General features: G+C 36.3%; 1 protein-coding gene across 1 annotated transcript in view; it reads right to left on the bottom strand.

Moving 5' to 3' along the window:
- The window catches only part of RBBP8 (RB binding protein 8, endonuclease), a gene marked incomplete at its 5' end in the record, with an annotated part of 35,006 nt that overhangs the window by 4,055 nt on the left and 5,295 nt on the right, over positions 1 to 25,656 (bottom strand). The window contains 15 exons of the mRNA XM_084260551.1: positions 4,324 to 4,420; positions 5,376 to 5,445; positions 6,035 to 6,205; positions 7,091 to 7,205; positions 8,006 to 8,103; positions 9,185 to 9,311; positions 9,388 to 10,273; positions 11,191 to 11,318; positions 11,971 to 12,068; positions 12,818 to 12,919; positions 14,123 to 14,283; positions 16,990 to 17,065; positions 18,749 to 18,861; positions 20,800 to 20,895; positions 25,376 to 25,418. Of these exons, the coding sequence (XP_084116677.1) occupies positions 4,324 to 4,420; positions 5,376 to 5,445; positions 6,035 to 6,205; positions 7,091 to 7,205; positions 8,006 to 8,103; positions 9,185 to 9,311; positions 9,388 to 10,273; positions 11,191 to 11,318; positions 11,971 to 12,068; positions 12,818 to 12,919; positions 14,123 to 14,283; positions 16,990 to 17,065; positions 18,749 to 18,861; positions 20,800 to 20,895; positions 25,376 to 25,418 (2,381 nt within the window). The remainder of the gene's footprint in view (positions 1 to 4,323; positions 4,421 to 5,375; positions 5,446 to 6,034; positions 6,206 to 7,090; positions 7,206 to 8,005; positions 8,104 to 9,184; positions 9,312 to 9,387; positions 10,274 to 11,190; positions 11,319 to 11,970; positions 12,069 to 12,817; positions 12,920 to 14,122; positions 14,284 to 16,989; positions 17,066 to 18,748; positions 18,862 to 20,799; positions 20,896 to 25,375; positions 25,419 to 25,656) is intronic.

Here is a 25,656-nt window from a genome sequence, read left to right on the forward strand (position 1 = left end):
CTACTAAACCACATCCCTAAGCACCTCATCTACCCATTCAGGCTTGGTGACCCAACTGGTTCCCTGGGCAACCTGTTCCAATGCCCAATAACCCTTTCAGTGAAGAATTTTTTTCCTAATGTATAACCTGAACCTGCCCAGGCACAGCTTGAGTCCATTCCCCCTTGTCCTATCACCTGTTGCTTGGGCAAAGAGACCAACACCCATCTCTCTACAACCTCCTTTCAGGTAATTTAGGCAGTGATAAGGTCTCCCCCTTAACCTCCTCTTCTCCAGGCTAAACCACCTCCGTTCCTTCAGCTGTTCCTTATAAGGCTTGCTCTCCAGCCCCTTCACCAGCCTGGTTGCCCTTCTCTGGACACACTCCAGGACCTCAATGTCTGTCTTGTAGCGAGAAGCCCAGAACTGGACACAGTACTGGAGGTGTGGCCTCAGCAATGCTGAGTACAGGGGCACAATCACTTCCCCGGACCTGCTGGCCACACTGTTTCTAGAGGCCCCATCTGGAGTACCGTGTCCAGGTCTGGGGCCCCCAGTACAAGAAAGATGTGGAACTGTTGGAGGGGGTTCAGAGGAGGAACATGAAGATGATTAGAGGCCTGGAGCACCTTCCCTATGAAGAGAGGCTGAGGGAGCTAGGCTTGTTCAGCCTGGAGAAGAGAAGGCTGCGGGGGGACCTCATTGCAGCCTTCCAGTCCCTGAAGGGAGCATACAAACAGGAGGGGAATCAACTTTTTAAAAGAGCATATAATGGCAGGACAAGGGGGAACAGACTAAAAGCTAAAGGAAGGAAGGTTTAGATTAGATATTAGGGGGAAGTTTTTTACAGAGAGAGTGGTGAGGTGCTGGAACAGGCTGCTCAGAGAGGTGGTGGATGCCCCGTCCCTGAAGGTGTTCAGGGCCAGGTTGGATGGGGCCCTGGGCAACCTTGTGTAGATCCAGGCCTGGAGGTTGGTGGTCCTGCCTGTGGCAGGGGGATTGGACCTCTATAATCCTTGGGGTCCCTTCCAACCCATGCCATTCTATGATTCATAGACTACTAAAATATTTCCAAAGCAAACACACTGTTTGATTCAAGTGACAAGCCAACAGTTATCATTTGGATTGTACAAGGAAACTGACCCTTCTAAAAGTAGTGAAACAATTCTACTGGAAGTGTTACAGTACAAAAAGGCAAAAAAGTTCAAAACCCCATTCAATCACCTGTAAAGTGATTTAGAAATCAGGAAAGGAACACAGTACCTGTCAATAGAGATTACTTCCTGTCACTATCTACTCATAGGATTTCAGCAAACCTATTCACTTTAAGAATCAAAGTACACCAACCTTTTTCCTACTAGGTGGCAGATAAAGTATAAAATAGGCATAAAATCTCCTCCAAAAAACCCATGAGATAAATATTGATGATGGTATAGAAAAAGAGTGATCACAGCTCTGCAAATGTCAGCTGCAAACCTGCATGAACTAGGAAAAGTAAACTTCATTTTCTGATTCTGTAACATATTACGTGTAAGCCCGGGATATTCCCCCACTTGATTGCAGAACCCCTTTAGGCCACTGAATTTGAAGATAGTTAGTTTGAAAATGTTTGCTACTGTCTTACACAATATTCCCTTAAACAGGAAAAGGCCTATGCCAAGACCAGAACTTAAGTGGCTATCAGTAGCTTGTGGACTGAGTCAGAGTAGGGTCATTCATGCAGATGAACTTTGAACACCCAGCTGGAAAAGCGCCTGTGCCACTCAAAGATCTAGAGACTAATGAAAGAAAAGAAACTGGTAGTTACCCAGTATACATCAATTTTCAGTGATAAGAGGTAAGAAATGACTTAGTCTTCAGTCAAAATTAATTATAATAATTCCACAGTATCTGTGTAAACCAAATAGATTAATAGCTGAGACTGATTTAGGGATAATTAGCAGTGCACCTGCTGTTTGTCCTTTAAATAGCCTGGAATTTTAGAAATCAGCCTAGCAAAAGTTTGCAGTGTGCTGTGGTTTAGGTTTGTTTTGCTGGGTTTTTTTCAGTTACTAATTTTATGATTGGTGAGGAATATTTATTGATTAAACAATCAAAAATACAGTACAGTTATGCAGGAACAAAAAAAATAAAGATCAATATCAAGTTCATAATCAACTTGATCATAATCAAGTTAAGCATGGATTCAAAAGAGAGTAGAAAGTAACTTTTTTTCTTTTTCCTCATTTAGAAATCTATTGTGGTTGCCAAAGAATGAGAAAGTTACAGAATACGTCTGCTAAACAGCAAAAAGAACTCTCAGCTGTTTTCTAGATTGATCTCACAGCATTTTCAACCAACACCAAACATGTGAGTTAGGCTTTTTGCATATCTTTTCACGCATGGAAATCTCATCCTACAGTAAAATAACTTGGTGTAAAAGAATCATTTACAGAACTCTACAAGTTGCAGTCCGAAAAAGAGAACAAACCCTTAAAATGTTTCTTTCTTTAGTTCAGCACAAAGTTACTTACAGAGTCATTTCTGTCATCTAAATATATATTAAAATATCTGAGGGCTTCTACTTGTCTAAAGCATAGCTAGATTTGATGACTACACTAACAAACATGACTTTACAAGCTACCAGTAATTCCCAGATAGAATCTTTCTCTGATTGCATCCCGGTCATAACAAACCGACAAACAAACAAGAGTTCTTATCACACCTTCTATGCTGTAAAGTGAATGAGATATTTCCACAAAGTTCTAAGATAAGGATTTATAAAGGACTTCCATAACAGTCTGCTACAGCACTGGGAATCTCTCATATCCTCTCAAAATGACAGATAACTCTCCCCACTCTCATACTGCCTGCGGCACATGGCCTGAAACAATTTACTGATTTCTATCCACTTCTTCATATTTCCTTAGACTCTGGACTTTTCAAACCCATGTGTCCAATAAGTAAGCCAATACTTTTTTAAAGCATTATTGATGCTTTGTCAAACACTTCCCTTTTCTTAGGCATTTCATTCAAAGCTAGTTTTGTTATGGTGCAATGACACAGCTGATCATTCCACACGTTCCAAGCCATTCATCTTGAAGGGGAGTCTTAAGAGAAAACCCAAAATCCCACCCAAACCAATACACAAAACCCACCCAAACAAAACCCAAACTTTTCGAAAGTTTAATGTAGAAACACAATGTTGTAAAATTTGAGTTGTAAATGTTTCCAAACATAGTTACCACTCTAGCTCACCAGAGAGTAACGAGAACTGGATTTGCTGAGAGATCTGTAGCTTACAGAGACAGGAAATTAAAACAATTAACAGATGCCTCTTGAGCCGAGAAACAGATTGAAAGTTTGAGGGACTGTCGTGGGGTTATTTTTGTTGTTTTTTCCCCAACATCTTGTTTTTCTTCAAATTCTTTAAATCAAACATTTGTGAAAATGGTATCTATAGTAGACTGTAAGCCATAATTATTTGTATTTAATTAGTTTTACCTAAGCTATTTTTCAGGAATGCATTTTTGGTAAAATTATACTCTAATAAATTTCTTCAGCTACGTAAATCTGACTTGACTTCAAAGTGAATAAAAAAAATACTGGTTCTATATAGGTGTGGAAATTAAGTGAAAAGATTGCACAGAATCTATTATTATTCAGCTATCAATCCACACTTCTGGCTAGTCATAATTTGTAAGATCTTTGCCTAATTAACTCTAGCCTGAAAGTCTATTAATGACCAAAGGACATATTACACGTGTAACTACTTCAATATTCTATCTCTATACCAACTACCTGAAAGCAGTTTGGTGATTTAAAAGGGAGGAAAAGAGTGTAACATGAAACCTGAAGTCTCATACTTTCTAACCTGCTAACATAAACATTTTTGCATGCATTTGCACATATACACACATTGGCACCTATGCTGGCCAGCAGACACCCCAGAAAACAAGAAAAAAAAATCAAAATATATCTACTTATAGGTAAAACAGGATATCAACATTACTTATTCCAGTACCTATGAATTCCAGCAGAGGTTTGAAACTGGTAATCATTCTTTGACTATCTAATGTATTTCTTATTAACCAAAAAAGCCCCCAAATCTTACTGGAACTATGATGTGAGAAGTTTCTGTTCTTGTACAGAGTCCCCTAAGACTAAGCTACATGCAGTTACTCCAACTAAAACCAAACCAACCAATCCAAAACTTTGGAAAACACCTTTGGAAAACACTTCCCTGTTACACTAGATACTGATAATGATGCAACCAGATTAATAAATTTTAACAGTGCTTTAGCACTTCAATACTAGCTGAGTTAGAAAAATGGAAGACTGAACAAATTTTAAAGCCCTACTTACTGTTTCACATTCCTTACAAGTATGGCCAAGTAATTTTCTTCTTTCTTCTTTTTTTCGAATAACCTCAATATGAGGAAAATCTATTACATTATTCTTCCTGAAAAATAAAAATGTTTTTGTATGACAGTGCACTTACTTCTCCTAGATGTCTGGAAATTCTTTTTTTAGTACACAATTAAGAAAAGTCTCAAGAAAAGGAAAAATTTCAGAAAATGCCTGTAAAACCCAATCATACTGCATTACATAGCTGAATAAGGCTATTTTTGTAGCTAAAACAGAGCCAGGATTTTTAAAATGCAGTATGATCTTTTACATAACATGAGATGTGTATCTTCTCATTATGGCTTTTCACAGCGTGAAAGTAATTACTAGATGAAAATTACTCAAATACAGATCTTATGTAGAATACTTATTGCACTTTGCACTGACTTCTGCAAAAGGAATATGTGGTGGGGTTCACAGACAGAACCAACCAATTCCTTTCAACTTACCTGCTCAAAAAACACTTAAACAAACATAAGCTGAGGTAAAGAATAAGCTAACAACTATTTAACGGAAGGGGTTCATATCACTATGAAATGAAGACTCAAGCTTCCCTACCAATGACAGTAATACAGAAAGGCAACAGAGGAAGCACTAAGGGGTACTGTTATTAAACATTATTCCTTTACTGCCTAGGGGAAGGTGAAAAAATGCCAGAGAAGGAAGGGGTTTTATTTGCACAAGCAACCCACAGGTTCTCTGCTCAAACACATGCATAGCCACATGCCTGTAAGAAACAACATGGATTACAAAATAGTGCATTCAATAAAATCACAAGAAGTAAAAGAGGTAATCCCTTCTCTTCAGCAAACATGATAGATGGGCATTTAAATGCGTTTATTTTTCCCCCCACCCCATCTAAGGCTTTTATCCAATTCACCACCTATTTATCTGTGCATCTTCAGCTGTCAGTACTTTACACAAACACATTTCTTTTATGGAAGAGTTAAGTTCCCTACAGGGATGGTATGAAGAGCCTTGAAATTCCTATAGAGTAGAAACAAAATTACCTTTCATCACTTTTAAAATATGGCTCCACAAAAGCTTTCTGCTTGGCTTTATCTTGTTTATCCTCATGCTCTGTAAATATACATGCAAAACAAAAAATTACATGTCACAGAATGTCAACAGACTGCCTGGAGAAATACCTGTAAGATTATTAGCCAGCTGTCAAGAAATACAAAAATGTTTGGTCTGAGACAACAGATTCAGACAGGTACTAAAAATAATACAGAATTGACTGACCCAGTAATCAAAAAGCATTACTGAGCTAGAAGGCAAACAGCAACAAGACAAGTAAAAAAGGAAAGAGCAAAGGAAAAGTTTCTTAAAGTACAAAATACTGTGATGCCTTCAATATAACCTAGGATAGGGAGAAGAAAGGAAGGAAGCCATCTGCAGCAAAAACTGCTGTTTTCTGTAAGAGCCACTTTGCTGTATAGTTCTTTCCTTGCACGTCCCACATTTGTGTGGAAGCTACAGAAATTAACCACTGAAATAGTTCTCATATCAATTTATGTTATGTTCTTACAGTGGATGCATTTTCCCATGAGCTTATGGCAAATGAACTCATGGCTTATTTGGTATATTTGTTCTTAGAGAGCAGAGCTCGATTTCAAACCAACTTCTGTAGTTTTAACTAATAAAGACAAAACAGATTATATCCTACTTTTTAGTTTCTTGCTTGTTGCTGTTATTCCTTTATCCTGCTCTTCTCCATGAAGAGCTTCTTTGTCATCACATGCCGAAGGGCTATCTTCTGGTAGGCAGGATTCATATTCTTCATGGGTTGTCCGGTCAAACATTTCTGTGAAGGAATCATCCTTTTTTTTTTCTCCTCCTAGTATGAAAACCATAATGAACATTTAAATCAGCTTCTCCACAATTTAAGTCAAAAAAAGTGTACTTTGATTGAATGTGTATCAAGAGAATTAACATTTACTTCCTGCTCCAGTACTGCTTATCTCAACATCAGTGATACATTTATTCTTTCTGCAATCGTTTAAATGTGGGCAATGCTCATCTATTTTTCATAAAGATAGCTTGATTCAATTTCTAAAATTTTATTAATTACTAAATCACTTTGTTACACCTTTAACCTTAATACTGGATCTATTAAATTGTTGTTCTTATAATTACGGAGTTTCCCAAGCAGAAGGAAATAACCTTCTGTGGGTAGAAGATAACATATCGAAATGTGATCAAGTTGCAACAGCTTAAAAAACCCAAAACACACCTTTAAGTCACTGCCCTGCAGTCATGATTCACCACATACCATCAATTAACTGTGATATAAACACATTCTGATTTAAGTATAGCTAGTTCTATTTATATGCTGTTAAAATGCAATTAGTCTAGCCACAGAAAGTTAGATATTACACAGCAGATTTTCAAAGCTGTTTTAAGAGTGACAATTGCAGCTGAGATCCGAACTATTACATGGTTAAGTATTTAACTCTAAGCACTGTAAAAGCAAAGCTACTGGCTCCATCTCAGCATAAATCCTATCAATTTTTTAATCTAAGATAAAAAAAGCTCAACGATTACCACTGATTCTACTAGGAAACAGGCTGATTTTGTAACCTACAAAAATACACCAGTGCTGTTTTACTGTAAACCATTTTCTATTATTTATTCATACAGGGGAAAACATGCCCTTAAACTTTTTACTCCTCAAAGTAAACAAAAAATACCAAAAAAGTTTAAAAAAAAAAAAAGTTCTTACTTGGACTGCTTTCAAAGCTTTGCTCTTGAGTCTTCATTTTTAATAGCACACTATCACTAACATATGTATAATCCATATCAACAACTTCCCCTTCGACTCTTGACTGAGAACCACCCTAAACAGAAAAAGCAAACAGGACAATTGCACTCAGAAGCAACTGGTTTAGTCAGTGTCATTGCTGTACATCTGACACCCTTTTACAACAGGTCTTGGCATATTTACAGACACTTTCTGTGATTTATTTTTTTTTACAGTAATTTCTGCGTGATAAAGACTTAAAATATAGGTAAGTGAATAACATGTTTTGAAATTCAAATGTGCATCCTTTACCTGGTGGATTCTGTTACTTGCTGGGCAATAAATGCCTTACAAGTTTTCATGTTAAATTCCACAAAGATAAAAAGCAACAGCAAAACATAGAAATTAAAAACTGTCACATCAAACATTTTAAGATAGACCTTAAATCAGACAAAACAGACTTCCACAAAGTTCTCAGAGATAATAATAAACAACCTGCACCCAACTGAAAGATAAAAGAGTCATTATCTGTGCATTGTCTATTACTTAACATAAAGAGATATCACAGTGAACATTTTCACAGGAAAAATTGTGAGGACATTTCTTTTTTTGTCTTAAAAGAACCCCCAAAACCATCTCCAAACTGCATCAGTTTCACACTGACTAGCCACCTGGCTGAATTTATCAAATACAACTAGACATCCCTGATGTTTTAGGATATCTGTAGTGTACCATGTGTAAATAATCATTTCAGAAGGCAAACAAATATCAAATGAGCTGGATTTAGATTTTTGTTAAGAAGTGGTTTTAGTCAGACCAGAATCAAATTCAGAATACTATTTTTGTAGCAGTTTTTTCCAGTATCACAGAGTACGTGGACTTGCCACACAAGTTTACCTTTGTATCAATCACAGTAACATCCATTTTGTATTGTGAAAGGTCAGCTCCTGGGTCTATGCTCCACTGGAGGTTTTCTAAAGGTTCATCTTTCAGGTCTGTGTGCAGAGAAAAAAAAGCAAATAATCAGAATCTAATTCTGCCAACAGCATCTTACAATGTCTGAATTTAAGTCAGTTTTCCTTTTATCAATTCATCATAATTTATTTTTCTGAAACCATAAACATGCTCATTTGTAGAAATCTTATTTTGTCTGAAGAGGTAGAAACAGAACTTGAAGTTTTTTTGTCTTATTCATGGAACACACTTTTCCTTTCTGTTTGGATGAGGTATGTAATACATAAAACACTCTTGCAGATAAAATCTCTGTACTGTGTAACTCAAGTAGCACCAATACTGGATAGAAGTCATTAAGATCAATGCAAACACAAAAGTCAGGTCTTCAGAGTACAGAAGCACCTGGTCATTGTTCCACAGATGGCTCCTGATGTATCCGTGCAGTAGGGGTCTAGAGCCCAAGTTATGTGGCCACACCAACTGCTGACAGGGTTTTTAAAATTCACAGGGCAAGTATTTCTAAACTATGCAATGCAACAGTTCAGCTGAGGAGTACAGAAGCAGTTCTACAATCCCAGTTCAAAAAAATAAGTTTTCAGACTGGGACCAATTAACAGGACAGCAGAATCAATTTCTAGGAAGAGCATTTGATAGGATCTGTTTGTTATCATTCAAGGTACAAGTTTCTTTGAGAGATCAACAGGAATCATGAACAATATTAACAAAATGGCTTATCGTTACACTGAAGGACACTCAAGCATTTTATCTAGAGTTTAAAAGGAAACTTCCTGAGATTTTATTTCAGCATCTGTTATTCACATGCTACAGTAAACAACGATGGTAATAAACAAGAGAGAACAAGATTCCCTGTCTGTTGAGTTTACAGCTGAATGCTAGTGATATATTTATTATATAATGGCAAAAGAATGCCAGGAAGACATGGATCAAAAACATGGGGGGGTCATCTTGAGAAGTCCTGAATAAGATGAGAATAAGTTAGAAGCAGAATAGAGAACATGGTTGAACTGGGAGAAAAGAAAATATGAAAAAAAAAATCCATTCATCTGTAGCACAGGCTGGACGGGCAAGAAGCAATGAGGAGAAGGTTTTTCATAAAGTTACCTTGTTCATTTTGCAGTGCTTTATTTTTTGATAGTCTACAAGGGTTTGGTTGAAGCACAGATGCTGGTTCAGACTCTCCACGTCCTGTCCTTATTTTCTTTCTATTTGGTACATGGCCACTGGCAACCTAACAACATATTGCAATTTTACTATTTCCCAAAACTTATGTACAACATTTCAAATAAGAAGGTAGAAAAGCATACCTGCATATCATCAAAAAGTTGGTCTGTCTCTGCAGAACTTGATAGTGGTGTAATTTTGAAAAGAGAAACTTCTTCTTTCATTTGGATCTGGTTTTTCTTATCTGGGAACGTTTTTCCCAGCACTGCCTCTTGTACATAGAGCTGCTCTTGTAACTCTCTGCCAAACAAACAGCTCTCATTGTTGGCATGTTGAACAGATGATGAACCTTCAGGCACGGGCTTCCCTAGCTGTGAAAAAGCATCATGCAGAGTCACCTGTTTCAGTCTATTTTTACAGGTCTCCTCACTTCCTTGCTTCTTCTCTTGACACCGAACTCCAGAGAAGCGATCAGACAGGTCCAAGGGCTTATCAACCGTATGCTCCCCGTTAATATGCTGAACATCTAATCGAAAAGGCATAGAGTTCTCTTTGTTGAAGGATGTTTTTTCACAGCTAACTGCATGCTCATCTTCAGCTTTCTTTCTCTTAGCACACCTGCTTTCTAGCTGCCTCTGGTGCATGAGAAAGAAATCGTTCTTGATCACCTCATTTTTAGCTGCACAAGCGTTTCCAACACAGGTGACTGCCTCATTAGTATTCTTTTTCACCATCATTTGCCTATTGGCAGAAGCCTGGCTGATAACTGAGGTGATTTCAGTTCCAAGATTTAGTGGTGCAACAAAAGCAACATCTTCAGACTTTGATCTACTTTTATGACATCTGGAACTGGAAGGATTGTTGAAGAGGTTGGTTTTGAGGTTAGGCTTCAATCCTGAATCTAAAATACAAGAGGTGTGACTTGTACTTGAGTTGTTCTTCATGTTGCTAGATGCTCCAAAAACAGGAGAGGCTACCTTAGAATCCCAGTCAACACGTGGTGGAGTGTTCTGAGATGCATCTGAAAGACTGAATACAATGAGAGATGAAGCATTCTTCTGGAGTACACAGGGGACTGGGCAGAGAGTTATACAAAACTTGTCAGAGCTGCTAGTATTAACTGAAAACAGAGGGAAAACGAAAAGGGAAATTTCTGTGAAGGAGTTAAGTACTGTTGCACCTAGAGCTGTAAATGACAAACCAAACACAAACCTTGTCCTTCATTTAGTATGGTGTTCTACATTTCATCGTTTAGTATGGTGAAATTCTATTCCACATTCAACTGAGAACCAAGGACAGAATTAAGCCTACCTAGGAAACTCTTCCAGCAAAGGACTCCCTAACTTTCAATACTGTGAAAGGGAAGAAAGTGAGAATGGTTGTGACAGCAATCCATCTAGGTTCCTGCATAGAGTTTATAACCATGATAACAGGTTAGCAAAGCTTCTGCAAGTGAAGGAAAATGTGCAAGCTTCTTTCAGGTACTCTTTTTCACTTGTCATCAATAAAACATGCATTTAAGATGACAGTTAGGGGTTAAAAAAATTCCATTTAGACCGCAACACTCTGAGGAAAGCTGGAAAGGCAACAATCAAGTAGTGTGACAACTGGTCAGCAGGAAGGTTTTACGATCATTTTCCTGCCCCTGCTCCAGATCACTTGCCCCCAGGTTTATGGGCCACCTCACTAGAACAAGAAGTTAGTGAGGGAGGGACTGTGTACACAGAAAGCCCAAATCAGAAGTTTGAGAACGAAGTAAAAGCCCAGTTTTGCATTCTATCACTTCCTTTGCTTCTAATGTTATCTACTTGAAATAAGCCTGTATAGTATGTAAGTATTTATGCCTGTTGCCTGTATTGTGAACTGCTGTAAGGTTTAAATTCTACTAAAATCAGAGCTTCATATAAACCTGTTTAAAATATTATTATAACTAAGTGGAGACACACCCTAAATCGTTGCCATCATTTCTTGATTCAGAAGCTGGATGTTTTCTTGAGTCTTCAGACTCTAGGTTCTCTGAGGCCTGGCTCGTAACAGCATTAGTGTGGGGAGGACTCAGTACACTCTGGGACTCCTTGCAAGCGGTGAAGGAAAACAAAGAAATGAAGGATGAAAAGCTGTTAGAATTAAACAGAAATATGCTAGGTTTGCACATAAGATAGTCTGAAGACCCACTCAAATGGAACCATTTAAAACTCTGAAAATTAATAACAGTTACAATAATAAATTTTGACCAAAAACTTTAAAGAAATCTTATGGAAATAAAAAAAAAAAAATCACCCTTCAAATGCACACACACAAACAAAAAAGTCTGCATACTACCATTTCCTGTAGTGACCAAGCAAAACCATCCAATAATCTCAGACCTGAGTCACCAAACAGTCTCATCATCAAACAATCTTTTTTAGTGTCTTGTACTTGATTACTGCACAAAGGGACCTTGGCAGACCCAAGGATTTAGTTCACTGTCTTAATCAGACTTGAAAGTTTTACACACAGCATGAACTGCACCTCTACCCTCCTCCCCAACCCCCAGACAGGTCAGCACAGCTATTCCTCTTCTTGCTACAGCAATTCTGTAATTAGCAAGCAAAAGCAAATCAATATGAGCTTATTGGAACTCAGAATACTTTTGCAGAATTTTAATGCAAAAGGGAAAAATGCTGTTTTCTTAAACAAGCGGCACAAAAAGCTGATTATGTAAGAAATATGTGAGTACTACTTACAGACTCCTCTTGAACATCAAGTCCAATTGTTTCTGCCACGACTGCAGCCAAGTTAAAAGATGGCTTTGGAACAGGATAGCCTCCCATCCTTGGTTTATCTTTATGAGTAAAAAAGCATGTATAACAGTGAAAATGTATACTTGGAGTAAAAATGCTTGCATTGCATATTTCCTGGGTGACATGTTTCCTGCGTTTTTATTAGGAAAATAAGTAGATGAGTTTCCCTTCTTTCAGGGCTTTAACATTACTCAGTTTAATAAAGTGGGGCAAGGTAATAAGATGGGAAACTACAAGAACTGCAACCACCACAATCCTGACCTGCACAAAATTAAAAAATACTGATTCTTGCAGTAATTTATAGTTCAAAAAAAAAAAAATCAGGAACAGAAAGTTCTTGTCAAAGAACTGTTCACAGAGAGGGACTTAAAGACTTGTACCAATTCATCATTGCAAAAAAGGGAATAATTAATAGAAGCACTTCTCAATGTTGCAAATTCATGCCAGACAGAAGTGCAATTCTTAGAATATTTTCTCTCCTGTACAGTTGGAAAATCAGGCATAAGACAGTTGGGTAAGTCGTCTAAAATATATCTGCAGTAAAAAGAAGCTCATTGGAGCTCTTATTTCTTGAATCTAAGCCCTGATGCTATGCCACTAGATCTAGTTGCACAGAGATAGGTGTTACAAGATGGGCATTTCAGCAGCAATTCTATGATTAAACACAATATCCTTTTTCTGGCTCTTGCATTTAAAGAGATGACCCCTCAGCTCTGGATGAGCCCTTCGGTTTAGATCATTTTCCTCTTATTTTCAATGGAATTAGAACTAAATCTCTTAATACACTTACTTAGTACAGGGGAGAGTTGTGAATCACAAGTATCTGCCACTAGTATCTCTTCTCCATGGTGACTGTTCACTTGTGTGGAATACAGTGGGAGTTTTCCAAACTCTATAAGACATAGAAGCATTTTCTCATGCTAAAATTAGGTATCATACTGTGATAGATACAGACAATAATCCTGATCTTAAAAGCTACATAATTACATAGCATTCTATACCAACAACATAAAAAGTATGTATTCAATCTATATTTGACCTGCTAATATGGAAAAAAACCTATTAAAATAAACCACCCAAGGGAATAATTTTCTGAATCATCTAAGGTAATGAATAGGTGAAAACCACAAAATTTTAACCATGACCAACTCTGTGCTATGTAGACCTCTCTATCTGGACACTGAATGCTTTTCACAGCCATTAACTGCGATAGGTATTGACACAATTTCGTACATAGTTAACTTTAATTTAGCTCAATTTTTTGTTCAGAAAATTGAGACAAGTAGGTATTTTTAGATAGCATTAAAAACACACAGGCAAAATAAAAGATGCAAATAACCAACCCATCTTCTTCACCTCACAACTGTCCTATTGTTATTCTTGGAAAGAAGCTTTTAGTCAAGACTAATGCAATCATATAATCATCTATTATTTTAAATACTTTTTTTTTAATTCCACAAGATAAATTAGCATTAAGAACATCTGGATTATTTATCATATTTCCTGTGTATCATTAAAATACAAGTCCAAAGTTCCTTATTTCACAAAAAAAAATGTCTTATAGTTAGAGCTATTCCTATGACATTTCAGAATGAAGTTCAGAAATTAAATGTTCACCATACCTCCGGAATCCAACACAAAACAATCGGTGTATCAGTACCAGAAAGATTATGTAGTTGCTACAATAAGTAGCCAGTAGTCAGTTTCAGCAATATCACTTAATTTGCTGAGTAACTGCTGACGGGGGCGCAGCAATTATTTCACTCTCCACCAGGTGGTGACATCGCTGCACACACGAGTCAAACCCAGATTTATTTTTTTTTTAGTGTGTGGTTCCAGAAGAGAGATGGGTTGTAAAACTGCTCTACATGCATGAGTATGTGGATGAAGAAAAGTAAAACGTTGAGCATGTTCCTGATAAAACAGTTACTGTTAAAAGCATTTTTTCCTCCTGACAAATGGAAAAATGTCAAACAAAAAACCCACAAGACTTTTTTTTTTTTCATTCTTTACAACCAAATTTATTTATCATCTTTTGCTTCAGCATCTAAATTTTTTTTTAATTAATAATTAAAATAAACCACAATACTCTTACCAGTGTTGCTTTCTGCAAGTTCCAAATGCGGGTGCTCTGTGTAGCGGATATGCCTGTTCTCCTTTTTCCTTCTCATACGATTCAGCAGAGAAAACGAAGTCGGAACTGGAGAATCTGGAATGACACCTTCTTCTAGCTCCACTGCTTGTTGCTTTCGCTCCCTGCAGACCAAATTAGGTGGTCAAATAAAGCCCCCCATCAGCAAGATGAAAAGCTTTCATTTCAGCAAGCAGAGCAATCATATGATTCCAGAGAGTAATGGAAACACAGTCATCTCAATAACACCACAGTACAAGAAAAGGAATACTAGAACCCAGTTTATGGACATATCTAACATCAAATTCACGCTTACCATCAGCCCTAAAACAGCATACAACCTTAGCTCTTTACATTTGAAGCCAACATTTAAGTACTGCACCATGGAAGACTTATTCCCAGGAAGAAACTAGGAACTCTAAAGCTCCTAGCTAGTTCACTGAAGCATATGGTACTTGAATGAAAGAATGCTGAAATGAATGGACTAGAGTCTTTCTGCCTGCATAGGAGACCCTACATGTGCCAAGAATATAAAAAATAAATAAAAGAAAAGCTTTTGGGCAATTTTAAATGGTAATGAACTGCACTGCATTAAAAACGATCCCTCTCCAGACCACTGGATGAGACCTCTTATTCATCTCACAAAGGTCTTCAGAAATGAGTGCAAAAAGCAATGTAAACCATGTAAAACAAGGACTGAAAAACACAACATGAATTGCAAACTTTATTTTCTCTCATGTGGTCAACTCTAACAGCACCTTCCAGAATCAGTATAGAAATTAGCATAACAAATAACTGTCTTTTCAAAAACTACCTAGATATAGCAAGGCAGAAACAACAAAAAAGGATTAGTTTAAGCTCTTTTAATTTAAATACAATTTGTTTAATACTTAATAAGGGCATTGCTATCTGTTGTATGGTGGTGGCAGTGAGGAATGGAAGAGGAAGTGAAAGAAAAACACAAGGAAATTGAACTCAGCCTGCTCGATCATCTTTCTACAGTAGTTCTTTTCCTTATGACTCTCAAGAGAAAGAGATAAGCCAAAAGATCATCTCCTAACTATAAAGAGAAGGATGTAAAGTTTTGATCTAAGGGAAGATGAGGAAAAATGGATATATTTCTGCTTGCATTGTGATGAATAGTAAGATCCTACATAGGTTAATAACATGGAGAACTATAGAAAGTGTTTTTGCAATTAAGCTTTTTACCCTGACTAACTTTGAGCAAACGCTGATACATTGATGCTCTGAAGTCTTGACGAAGCCTATTGCGTGACACTAACTCTGTTCTAGCACATTTACGAAGAAAGCACAATAACTGCAAAACTGCATCATCTACTTAAAATAACTTAAACAAATAAAAAAAAATTAGTAAAAAAATATATTAATCCAGTTACTTTGCAAATTTAAGTAAGCTATTAGAGTCCTCTTTAAATTTACTGGCACAAGTGACTTTATATGACAAATTAGCCTGCTATAAGTATTTTTTTCTGTACCTTATTTCCATACAAACCAAGAGCTAGTTCCTACATACCACCACAAAAAACTATCAAATTAAGAAGCTGCCATACACACTATACATCCTAAATATGCAATAATTAATTTGATTCATGGAAACATTTACCTGAGACCCCAGAAAATGTTTTTGCAGAAATTTTCTCACTGTTTCTAGCCATGGATAATGAAATTCTGATGTAATAATGGATCAGATAATATAATTCTTTGAAAATTTCACTGACTTCTATAAAGTATCCTTAGATTTTTTTTGTCTTAAAACATCAAAACTTAGTAACAAAAAACAGAAGATTGTTTTTGGTGCATGACATGAAATTAGATTTTTGCACTTAAGTGATGATGGTTTGGTGATCCATGTAGTTATTTCCAAATAAAGTAACATGACTATGATTCAAGAGACACAAATATAGGGGCTATATCCCAAACAGCAGGATCATCCTTGTTAATTACTGTTTATCCATGCAACTCTGCACTCATTTAAATGAGCACTTAACATGCAGAGCAAGTAACTCAGCTCATTCTCAATTCCCAGACAGTGGATGGAGAGTGTCATGCTCTGACAACAGCAAAAATAAACCCCAATTAAATGCGGAAAATGCTTCATGTATCAAGTCCCCACTCCCTGTCCCATTCCCACCACGTATGTACATAATTTGTTCACAGACAGGCAAAACCAAGATAAGCTTCAGATGATGTCAGACCACAGCTACACAAGAAATGAAAACTACCTCTGCCTTGCAGACTGCACCGTATCTGCATATTAACCACAACGTTATATGGCACATTCTTGCTATCAGATCAGATCACAATTTGACAGTCAATTTGTAGCTCATTATTTTTATGGCTTCCTTTCAATGTTTACTATGTTGGGTTTGTGGGGTTTTTTTAAATTATAAGTTTATTTTAAAAATTTATGGCAAGATTCAGGCTTTTGGCTAGCTGAGAAACTGCTTTTCTGAAGGCTTAACCTAGAAGGAAAGAATTGTTAGAGTGTGAGCAGAGGAATAAAAGAATGACCTATAAGGCTTTGCTATGCTTTGTGGTCAGACTAAGCCTGAACAGTCATGAAGGCAAACAGTATTTCTATGACAAATTTCAGTTTAAAAAAAAAAGTAGTACACAGTTAAAAGGCAAAAATTCTGCACAATACAAAGTTCCTAGGTTTATGTTGTTATAATGACTACAGATGTCATTTCACAATCCATTAAAAAAGAGGAAATTCAAGTTTTAAAGACTTAAATGCTGATGTTTATATTCCCAGGCATTACTGCTGAGGAACAGGAGAGGGAAGAATATCCAAAACCTACAAAACTTACTCCAATTCCTTCTGTAATTGCTGGAAATGTTCAGTTATCTTTTTGTTTTCATCCTGTAAGTTGTTCTTCTCATTCACTGAAATTTACAGGAGGAAAAAAAAAAAGAGGAAAAAAAATTAGTGCACACATATTAATATCATATCACATCTGATTTTTGATGTTCTTTTATGAAATAGAATTACTTCTAAAATGCAAGACATAGAGGGCATATGGTATTACCAAGCTAGTCATGAAAAGTTCATACAATGATGTGTTAGAAAAGACAAAGGTGTCACAACTACTGGATCATAACATCAGTTCCACATATTCATGAACTACTTTTGTCCATGGGAGGCTGTGTTGGAAAGATGAATTAACAACCCACTCAGGTCCATGAACAAAATTGCTTCTTTGGGTTGAAGCATATAAAGTAATTCAAATTTGGTTTTATCCATCACAGTGACCAGCTAATTGGAGAGAATGGGAAAAAAAAACCCAACCTGCTTTCTTTAAAAGCAGCTAAATATTCTGTCAGAGTGCATTTCTTTTTCATAATTTCCAATTAATTCTGCCCATACTTCACACACACAAGATGCTTTTTTGACATGCGGTCTCAAACTAACACAGTGATAGCTCCCAACTTTTCTGTTTACTCTGATTTCTGTTTCCTTGGGTGTTTGGGGTTTGGTTTGGGTTTTTTTTTTTTTTTAATATTTTACCTCCTGATTATTCTTGACTGACCTCCTTTTTTTTTCTAGTTGCAGGAAACACATAAATTGTCATATAGGTCTCAACCCAAACCCAGAGAAGATTACTGTTTTGCCAGATAGTGTTCAAGAAGATTTGTACCTCACCTTGATTTTTATGGCTCAGAGTTACTTAAAGATTGGTTGCACCCTGTTGTTAATCATTAATCTCAAGAATTCAGAATACTTTACATAAATATCCAGTATTCAAAAGTCCTTGAAAAATGTATGTATTTTATATTATTATTAATATTTATATAGTATTTCTATAACTTAAGAACTGACAGGCTACCTTTTATGTCTGGCTTTTACTGTATTCATTGAATGTCTGCCTGTTCTTAATCAAGCAAGACAATTAAATGGCACAAAATAAATAATGGTAAAGTTACCGTTAACATTTTAAAACCCTGCTCTGTATTTTTTAGTACTTTATGCAACCAATCTTTCCAAACTATGCTTGTTAAGACATTTGTTGTGTCCTGCCTTCATGTCACCCATAAGAATTTCTTTTTTCCTGTCCCACATGTACAACTTCCTGATTTCCAAATGAGGTAGCTACAAACTGCCTGGCATGAAGTGATTCTTTTGTGGCTTCAGAGAGTTACATGAAGGTCACAGGCTACTGCAGTTGAACTTCAAGACCTTCTACAGCACACATGCTGGACCCTGGGAACTTTGGTTTGAACCTGCTACTTTGTGATGACCAGTTACTTTTGAAGTCCAAGTTTCCCCAGGAAATGGGGCATTCAGGCACTCTGCTTTTGCAGCCACATGTTAACTACAGTAGCTACTTTACACTGTAAGATTTTCCACGTCAGTTCACTTGCACTATCAGCAGTTCAATCTAAGAAGGTGGGTCAAATGACTAGTAATTGGTATGTTATGTATTTTCAGACTGTAGAATTAAGTAACCCATGACAGAACTTGGGCTTACTAAACACACTGTATATAAATTATATCAAGTTAGAGGAATTCACGAGGAACTAGTTCACAAAGTAGTACATTTTGTCTTCAGACCAGTAGATAAAACTCACTCAGCTCAGTGATAAGTTTAAGATTCTGCTGCCGGATATTTTCAAACTCTTGCTGCTTCTTTCTCATGTGTTCTTCGGTTACAGCACAGCGATCACATAATCCTGCTCTTAATCTACAATAAAATTAAGAGAAAAAAGTCCCTCTTGAGAAAATATTGCCAAATGTGAAGCAGATATCCATACTTAACTGGCCTTTTGAACAACAAAACCCAGAAAATTCACGTCAATTATACAGACCACCACTAAGTACTGTGGTTTTTCTGTGTTGACATAGTGATATTTTGAGATTCCTGAACAATCGAATACCACGGGTACTATTTGCATAAATGACTGTCGGAAATGGATACTTCTAAAGCAACACCCATTACTTTAAGTGGAGTGTGCTACACTTTGCAACTGAAAGCATTTGTGAGGTGTCCTACTGAGAGTACTGTCAGATCTAAATTACCATTTATTGTAAGTAAAGTTCGTTCAAGCAAATAATTTCAGTAATGATATTTACTACTTCATCTAGGAAGGATATATCATTGTCATAAAGCAAAGTAATAAAATAAAAAGGACACATAGTATGTTCAATCTAACAAACACCAAGCAAATGTGAATTGCTTTATCTGGACACCAATACTTGGAAGTGCATCCAAAAGCCCACGTGAGGCATTGCCTCCACTGTTTCTAATGGTTCAGATCAGCTGTTCAAAGCACATCCACTATCAGAAAAGGACTTGTTATGATTACTCCCCATCTTGCTTGACACATTCATTCATGGGACGAAATGTGTGTTCCCTTTGCAGATGATAACAGAAGTGTATTTATTTCTGGTACACAACAAAAAGGTAACAGTATTGGCAAAGAGGAAACTATTTTGCCTGCTAAATAGAAGACCAATTGGTTAACAGTTCTGCACTGCTGCCACTAGCACACAGAGTATTAAAAAAAAACCCTAAACACAAAAAAACCAACTAAAAAAACCCCACCAAAACCAGAGAAAACACCTAAGCTGTCAATTCCATGGTTGAATATTGGAAGCAAAAGCCCTTGGTTTATGCATATTTTAATACTGTAGAATTATGGAAAGAGTAAAAAACTGAAATGCCTCTTCATATCAGCTTATCCAACTGTGTAATAAACACAACATTATCCTATCCTTGCACTAAACCATTTTAAATACTCTTCTTGCTTTGTGCAGTGTGAGCACTCCATCTGCTAGGTGATTAGAAAAGTCCATCCACACCACAGATGTGTTTCTACCTGTGTAGTGTGAAAGTTTATCACCTGCACAGTTACAAGTTTATCCCTAATGCCCTTCACAGAACAACAGAGTTGAAAGCAAAATTGAAGTATCATAGCTCTGAAATTTGAGGTAACACAAAAAAGTGGGAAAATAATTTACTGTGTAATGATCTATTTCCAGAAAGCGCCTGAGAGCCTGTAAGAAGAGAACTTCACATCTACTTTCCAAAACAGGTATCACTTAAAAGTGCAATTTCATTTCTATAGGTTTTGTTTTGCTACACCAGATTAAACAGGAACAAATAAGGGAAAGGCAGAATGGGTCAAAAGGTGATGAAAATATCTAAGTTCAAAAGAAGACAAAAGACAGAACCTGTGATTAAATTTAGGTAAAACAGACTTCCCCAAATCTGAAAGACTTCTTAGTTATATCATGACTTTCAAAGTATGTTATACAGCTAGCCCTTGGGTTTTGTATTTGTAATATATCTTGACTGACATCAAACCTACCCCTACAAAAATGGATGGAACAGAATGCCTGGATGCCTCCCAGGCTGATCTGTTTAAGTTCTATTTATCTTAACTGGACTAAGCAAGCTAAGCACTTTGAAAATAACAAACTAACAAACATTTAATACAGTCAGAATAATCTCAAATCCACACTTTTCTTTAAAACACAGTTTGACCCAAAACTGTTTTTTAAAAAAACCCCAACGAAACAAAACCCAAACAAACAAAAAAAACCCAACCTGCAAAGCATCTTGAGCTACTCTGTAAAAGCAAAACACAACAAACCCAAAAGCTAAAAGACACTACTTCACCTGTCTTCTAAAACCTTGATAGTGTCATGAAGTGCTTTTTGCTGTTCTCTGAGTTGTTGGTTCTTGGTATAAAACTCTTCAAGCCTCTCTGCATCCCTAAAATCAAATAAAAAAGGTTAGTTCTGTCTTTAAATTACAGCTCTTCATTTTTCAATAGAGAATTCTCTCTGGTAGGATTCTTTAATATTCCTGGGAAATGTGATTATCATCAGCACAAATATTAAGTCAAGGATAAATGCAGCAAGTGTTTCTGATGAATGGCAATTTAGAAATGTCTGAGTTAAGAAAGCAGCTGCTAGTTTCTAACTCATGTTACAGTTCAGCTTCTGTTGATAAATCTGATTTTTACTCAGGACAAAAAATAGAGTTCCTGACAGCCCAGGTATAAAAGCTAATAGCATTCAAGCAACAAAGTCAGGGAACAAACTCAAGCACTTGTCTTATTTTACTGTGCTGCCTAGCTGTTGAGAAGTTAATTTGGGGCTTTCACAATCAGGTCATTTTGGTCTTGTCTTCGCAGTGAGAGAACCTTGCAGCACAGCAAATTACGTTAAAGCCCTGACAACTCTTTAGATCCGTTCCTCAAGAAGCAATTCTCGGATTCTATAGAACATGGATTTCCATGGATTTCCATAATACAAATAAGAAAAAGAGAACTCTCTTCCCCAAAACCTCAGAAACAGAAGATCTTGGAGAAAATGCCTTCTCTAAAAGTCAGGACTATTTCATTAACAGAGAACATTTCCTCTTCAAGAGCTAAGCAAAAGCAAAACTATTAACTTCCAATTTTGCTCCCCTTCACTCTTAGATCACAAGACCTCTTCAAGATGCAAACAAGGTGTAAGCAACAAGCACAGGCTTTTTTCTACATGGAAATAAACTTTCAGTAAAAGCTAAACAGCTGGATCTATTTAACATGACAATGACTAACTTCTGCTAATTCTTCCCAGCTCTTCTTTTTACCCTGGACTTCTTTGTGTATTACATGAAAGTGGGCATTCCTTTTCAGTGTGCCTGAGATGGATTATTTGAGGAAGTCATGAAAAAGCTCACAAAATGCTGCTAATCACACACACACACCAGGAAATGAAAACCTATTTACCAACTTGTTGATGAAATTCTTTTGCACAGATGTACTTTTAAATTGATACTATCCCATTAAGATACATTAGTCAAGCACATTTTCACACTGCTGGCATTAGAGTAATGAAAGAAATTAACAAACATAGATCATAAAATGAATGGGACAGCTGGACATTTCCACAGTGTACAATCACAGACATATTAATGATGAAACTTAGGAACAGATATTTTGTTGTTCTGTACTACCATCCAGACCAATATTGTTCTTTTCAGTTGCACAGACAAGATATGAAGTAGTTACATACAAACAGCATATGGGACCATTTATAATACACGCTTTCTCCTGGGGAGGCCAAAGCACTGAAGTTCTGTTACCTCAGTTCATTAACCAAGTATAGCCAGGCTATGACAAAATTTGAAGTCTTGACAATTTTTCTGCTGTTTATGGCATTTAAAAAAGAAAAAAATCTTTTTCCAGTTTATGCAACTTAGAGAAGGCCTAAAGTAACAAATTTCAAACATTTTCTCAAGCTACCTTCAAGTCATTCTATAACATGCTCCATGCCTGCCACCTAAACCCCATAAAATGCCACATTAGGTTAGGAAAATGGCAGAAGGACCTAGGCCACTTGCTTTTTTTTTTTTTTCTTGTTATAAAAGAATTCCACTGCACCTGATAAACATGCCAGACATTTTTGGCTATGAAGGCACTCTGTATAATGAACGGTCTCTGACCTAGCATTTACAAGTCATTAGCTCCAGTGCTGAAGTGGGGTACAAAATAAGGCACTCATTGTCGGCTGATTACCAAGTTTGAAATACTAAACCTCAGGTATTCAGGCACCGAAGAGAACAAGACCTCCTATGTAAGAGCATTGTATCTACCACACAGTAATGGTAGAAATATTGCAACAAACAATAATTACAGCATTTGGTATGTGTTCAGTCACATAACTGATAATACTCAGCATCGAGAAAATTAACTGATCGATTTAAGATTTTCAGAATCTGGAAGTAACTCATATCAGGTTAAACTAAGAGTAACAGCAAGAAGCAATTTCATTCTTTTAGATTAAAAGTAGCTAATTCATATATGAGTTATGCATAAGAAATAGCAAGAACTTAAACCGATTTTTTTCCAGGAAAGCAGGTGTACCCTTTAAGTATAAAAGATAGCACCAAACATTTGTTAACTCAAAAGTCAGCTAATAGCCTAATACAATTCATCTAACAAATATATTCCTTGTGTCACTGCAATATTAATCATAATTTTCAGAAAGCAGAACTTCAAAATTCTTAGATTTTAATGAAAGATCTGACAACATTCTGTTATATCCCCTGAACTAAAATCTTAATAAAATTCACATTTCCAATTGACAAAAAAATCACCCATAGATCAAGTAAAGAACTGGAATCTACTGCCTCTTTTTTTTCTTTTTTTAAAAATAATTTGTGAACAACTTCTGCACAACTAAACAGCAGTTAGAACTATGTTATAACAGTGATGGGAAGTGAACAAGAAGTATAAAAGCTGATAAATCTTGATCCTGAGGAAACGGTGCATATGTGGGGGAACAGGCCTTTAGCCTTACAGGTAACTCTTGGGCTTGTAAAATCTGCTGTAGGTTTGGTAACTGCGCAGAATCCTGATGGTACCAGAAGAAGGTGGATGGTGTTGTGGCAGTAACTAAGTGATCTTTTGTGATCCTGCCCTTGGTATCTTCTAGCAGCTTCTCTACAGCCTTTAGTCCTCTGAAAGTGCAAAGAAAACACCTGCCTCTGCTCAGCAAGCATCAGGGTGCTGACAAAAGTCCACACCACGAGCAATCATCTATAGCCTTCACTGATGAAATTTGTATGAATGCAGCTGAAAATGCAATACTGTGCAGGCTCAAAGTGCTACTGTGGATTATCAAATGCCAGCAGGACAGGTGATATTTAACTGAAATAAGCAAGCTCAGAGGAGGTTTGAATGCCACAAAGGATAAACAAAACTGAAAAAGATACCTAGGGAAAGAAGCAACACAGGTATTACACAGCTGAAGGCAGTTTCTTCCAAAAGCCCAGTGAAAAGAAACAAGAACAACTTTTTCTGGTAGTGAGACCGTTACAGTAACAGAAGAACAATTATAATAAAAGTAGATAGCAAGTTAAGGATGGAGTGCAGTGCAACCAATTTATACTAGAAAAGCCAGTATCATTTTAAGATTCATTTATATACTTCATGTTACAGGAAAAGTAAAGATGGATTCCACTAGAAGGAATTTACTCCTAAGGGAAGCACTTTTGTCTCCCTCTCAACCAGAAATATAAGCACACTGGGGAGTTTAGAAAATAATTACCAAAAACACTAGAGTTGCTTTTGTTACTATTGCACGAAAAAGCACACAATGACCTAATTTTTCAAGACTCAGGAAGGGTTGTTTCTGGATAACACTATTTGAAAAACTAAAAAAACAGACAATGAAAAAAACTAATAAGAGTTAATGAGAAAACTGACTAGATGACAACAGAAATGTTAATTCTGAAAAAGCACCAACTATGCTCTGTGACTACACTTTAAAACTAAGATTGCATATATTTGATTTCAGATGATAACACTGAGAATGTAAATATGGAGCATTTTTGCAAATTTTAAGAAGAGTTTGTTTTCTTTAAGATATATAGTATCATTATATTGTTTTCCAAAGTGGAAGAAGACCAAGTCATTTATTTTTATTCCTCCTAAACAGCACTTTATAAAGTAACTCACAATACAGGTCATATATAATATTAACATAATATTAACCTAATTAAACCTGAAGTCAAAGGTTGACTAAAGAATCACATTAGCAAATTTCCCAATTAACTATGGCTTTAGCATGAAAATAAAAGCTGATTTAATGATGTAAATACATATTGGGATTGTACTGTATGTGTAAATCTTGCAATTCAGATTTTTTCCCCAAATTGCTTGTAATGACAAAAACTAAAAATTAATAGCAAATAAATATTGCCAAATAAGTTACATATGGCTTAAAATATAAGAATTTAGTGAAAATTAGCAAGGTTATTAACAGAATCTTTACTGAATGACAGAAAGGTAAAGCATAACCCCGATACTAAAGGCAAACACGTAGCAAAAAAATTTAATTCTAAATACAGTTGGCTTATTGTCTTATCATTTACTTCCCTTTTGCAGTTTTGACCTGAATTTTAAAATGTCTCCCTAGTTATCTTTTGTGTTTGAGACGTCACCTTGATAGGCATTCTAGAAAACCTGTAGATAAGAAAACCTTACCAGTCATTTGTTCAAGGAAGGTAAACCTACTGCTCAGGTTACACACGCTGTAACTTTAGATAACTTCAGCCAGATTATTGAAGTGAGCAGAGATTTGTCCATGTCTGAAGGAAGAATCCATGAAACCTCAATTGATCTTACAAGAATTACAGCTTGTTAATGATACTTGGACTCTCATTTACAATAAAATAGATCATTAGGATGAGTACTTACAGGCATCTTTCCTTTTTCAACTTAGATATTTTCAGCTGTAAGCCTAGAAAGCAGAAAGAAGAAAGTACATGTTATAGAAAACTGATTCAAGAAAATTAACGAAACAATGAACTAGCTCTCCTTCTGCCAATGACATCTGCAAAAGAGAGAAAAAATGTCACTAATCTACAGAGAAAATGGTTCATTTTGGATCTAAGTATGTTCTACAGGATCTTGGAAAAAAATAAAGCTATTATGTCTGAAGAAAATATGGACTTCTTAAAGAAACATGCAGATTCTCA

This window comes from Gallinula chloropus (assembly GCF_964237585.1).
Source record: "Gallinula chloropus genome assembly, chromosome: 2".
NCBI classification, from domain to species: Eukaryota; Metazoa; Chordata; class Aves; order Gruiformes; family Rallidae; genus Gallinula; species Gallinula chloropus.